Source organism: Pavona decussata, unplaced genomic scaffold (genome assembly GCF_977016875.1).
Source record: "Pavona decussata unplaced genomic scaffold, jaPavDecu1.1 SCAFFOLD_297, whole genome shotgun sequence".
Taxonomy (NCBI): Eukaryota; Metazoa; Cnidaria; class Anthozoa; order Scleractinia; family Agariciidae; genus Pavona; species Pavona decussata.
Genome location: NW_028145694.1, coordinates 530,655 through 532,500, shown reverse-complemented (window position 1 = coordinate 532,500; position 1,846 = coordinate 530,655). Strand labels below are relative to the sequence as shown.

General features: G+C 39.5%; 1 protein-coding gene across 1 annotated transcript in view; it reads left to right on the top strand.

Annotated features, from left to right (window-relative positions):
* Positions 1-1,597, top strand: part of LOC146454951 (uncharacterized) — a 2,211-nt gene extending 614 nt beyond the window's left edge. The window contains exon 2 of the mRNA XM_085094960.1: positions 779-1,597. Coding sequence (XP_084951086.1) covers positions 779-1,597 — 819 coding nt within the window. The remainder of the gene's footprint in view (positions 1-778) is intronic.
* The last annotated feature ends 249 nt before the right edge of the window (positions 1,598-1,846 follow it).

Sequence of the window (1,846 nt, the reverse complement as noted above, 5' to 3'; positions counted from 1 at the left end):
AGCATCCTGAAGAAATTCGCAAAACCTTCAACGTAGGTTTTGTATTAATTTATATTTCATCAAATTTGTTGGCCAAAACCTTATTTACTAAATGTAGGTAGCAGACAAGATGATAAAAGATACTTTTGAAGCTGATTTTCTCTCTCTAAAGCCTGTTTCAGCCAAATACTAGAGCTCTCAAAATTACCAATTTTGCAATTTTTTGCAATTTGTCCCAGGTGTCTTCAGCACCCATGGCCAACATATAGTTTTCCCCAAATTGATTTTATGATATTTAGAAACGTCAATATCTGCGTAATCTCTGCTGCTAATTTGGTTTAGGTGGAAAGAGTACTTTCGGAGAAATTAGGAATATGGTTGTGCTTGTTTTTCCTGCTTGTCTAAATGGCTGACAGGGAACATAGTAAGACGAGCATTTTCTTCTTGTTTATAAAACCCAAATTATTGTAACGGCGAATTTTATAAACTGGGAGAGTGGTTCTAACATCTGTATGAATTTCATTTGAATTGGTTCACGTCCACCCGAGAACCAGACTCGTTTACTTTTACTTTTTGAGAATGGAACTTTTGCTCAAAACATGGTCTCAAGGCCGACGTCATCTAGTGCGGTTACCATGGCGACGATACATCTGCCGATCCAAATATGGTTGTTTTTGTTTATCCCTTAAGGAAACCTACCTCCACACAAAAATTGAAGGGGGGTTAAAATTTTTCATTTCCAACTTTGCTTCACTTTCCTGGAGAATTGCTCTTAAAATGTGTTCGTCTTATCCTATAGATTTCAGTGTACAACGCATGCTCAGATCAAACATGCAGTAACCAATGCTGTAACCAGAGTCCGTGCGCCAATAGAGGCACGTACACTGAGCTATGCGACCACGCCAAACACAAGTTCAATTGCACTTGTACCACGGAATACTATGGTAAGCTTTGTAAGAAACGTAGACCTACATCTTGTGAGGATCAACTTGAAAAGGACAGAGGGAGCCAGTCTGGTCTGTATCTTTTGTTTGATCCAGCAAACAAGTCATTGTATGAAGTCTTTTGCGATTACACGTCTGAAAACGGATTCATTTGGACTCTGATCGAGTCTTTCAGCTTGGCTAACAACCACGAGTTTGCAAACAAGCCATTTTATGAAGACTACCCTGTCAATCAGAATTCCTTTACCTGGAATAAGTTTCGCTTATCTTGGTCATGGATGAACTCCATAGCTAGCCACTCCACGCATGTGCGCGCTACATGTAACTTTAACACTGATGGACTTAATTACACTGATTACTTAAGAGCCAAACTGAGTGATATCGACGTCATGAGTTTGAATTTCGACGGATGCAAAATGTATGAATACATCAATATCAGGGGGTATAATTGCCATAATTGCACGGCCCAATTTGTTCAAAGAGATTATTGGCACGCACACGTTGACTCCTATAGCGGATCTCAGAGAAGTTGTCAGTTTAGCAGTCCCTTCGCTGGCGCTGTCAAGATGAAAGGTGGCGAAGATAACTTTGGATGGTACGAATCAATTAATCACGTACATAGATGCTCAGCAAGCGCTAATTCTACAACGCAGTGGTGGATTGGAGAACAGTAAAAAGTTAGCTGCGCACAGCTGCTCGGCAAATGAGGATTACACTGTAGGCAAGAAGTGACGTGAAGTGGATATTCAGTTTATGTATATTAATAGACGAAGTGAGAGTAATACGACTGGTTAGAAGCAATATGTGGTGGTCATTTTTTTGACCATTTTAAATATTTCAGATAGAGCCTATTAAATAGAATGTAGAATGTGCACATACCAAGGAAGAATCAGGTATCTGAACGCCTGTTTTATGTTATCATC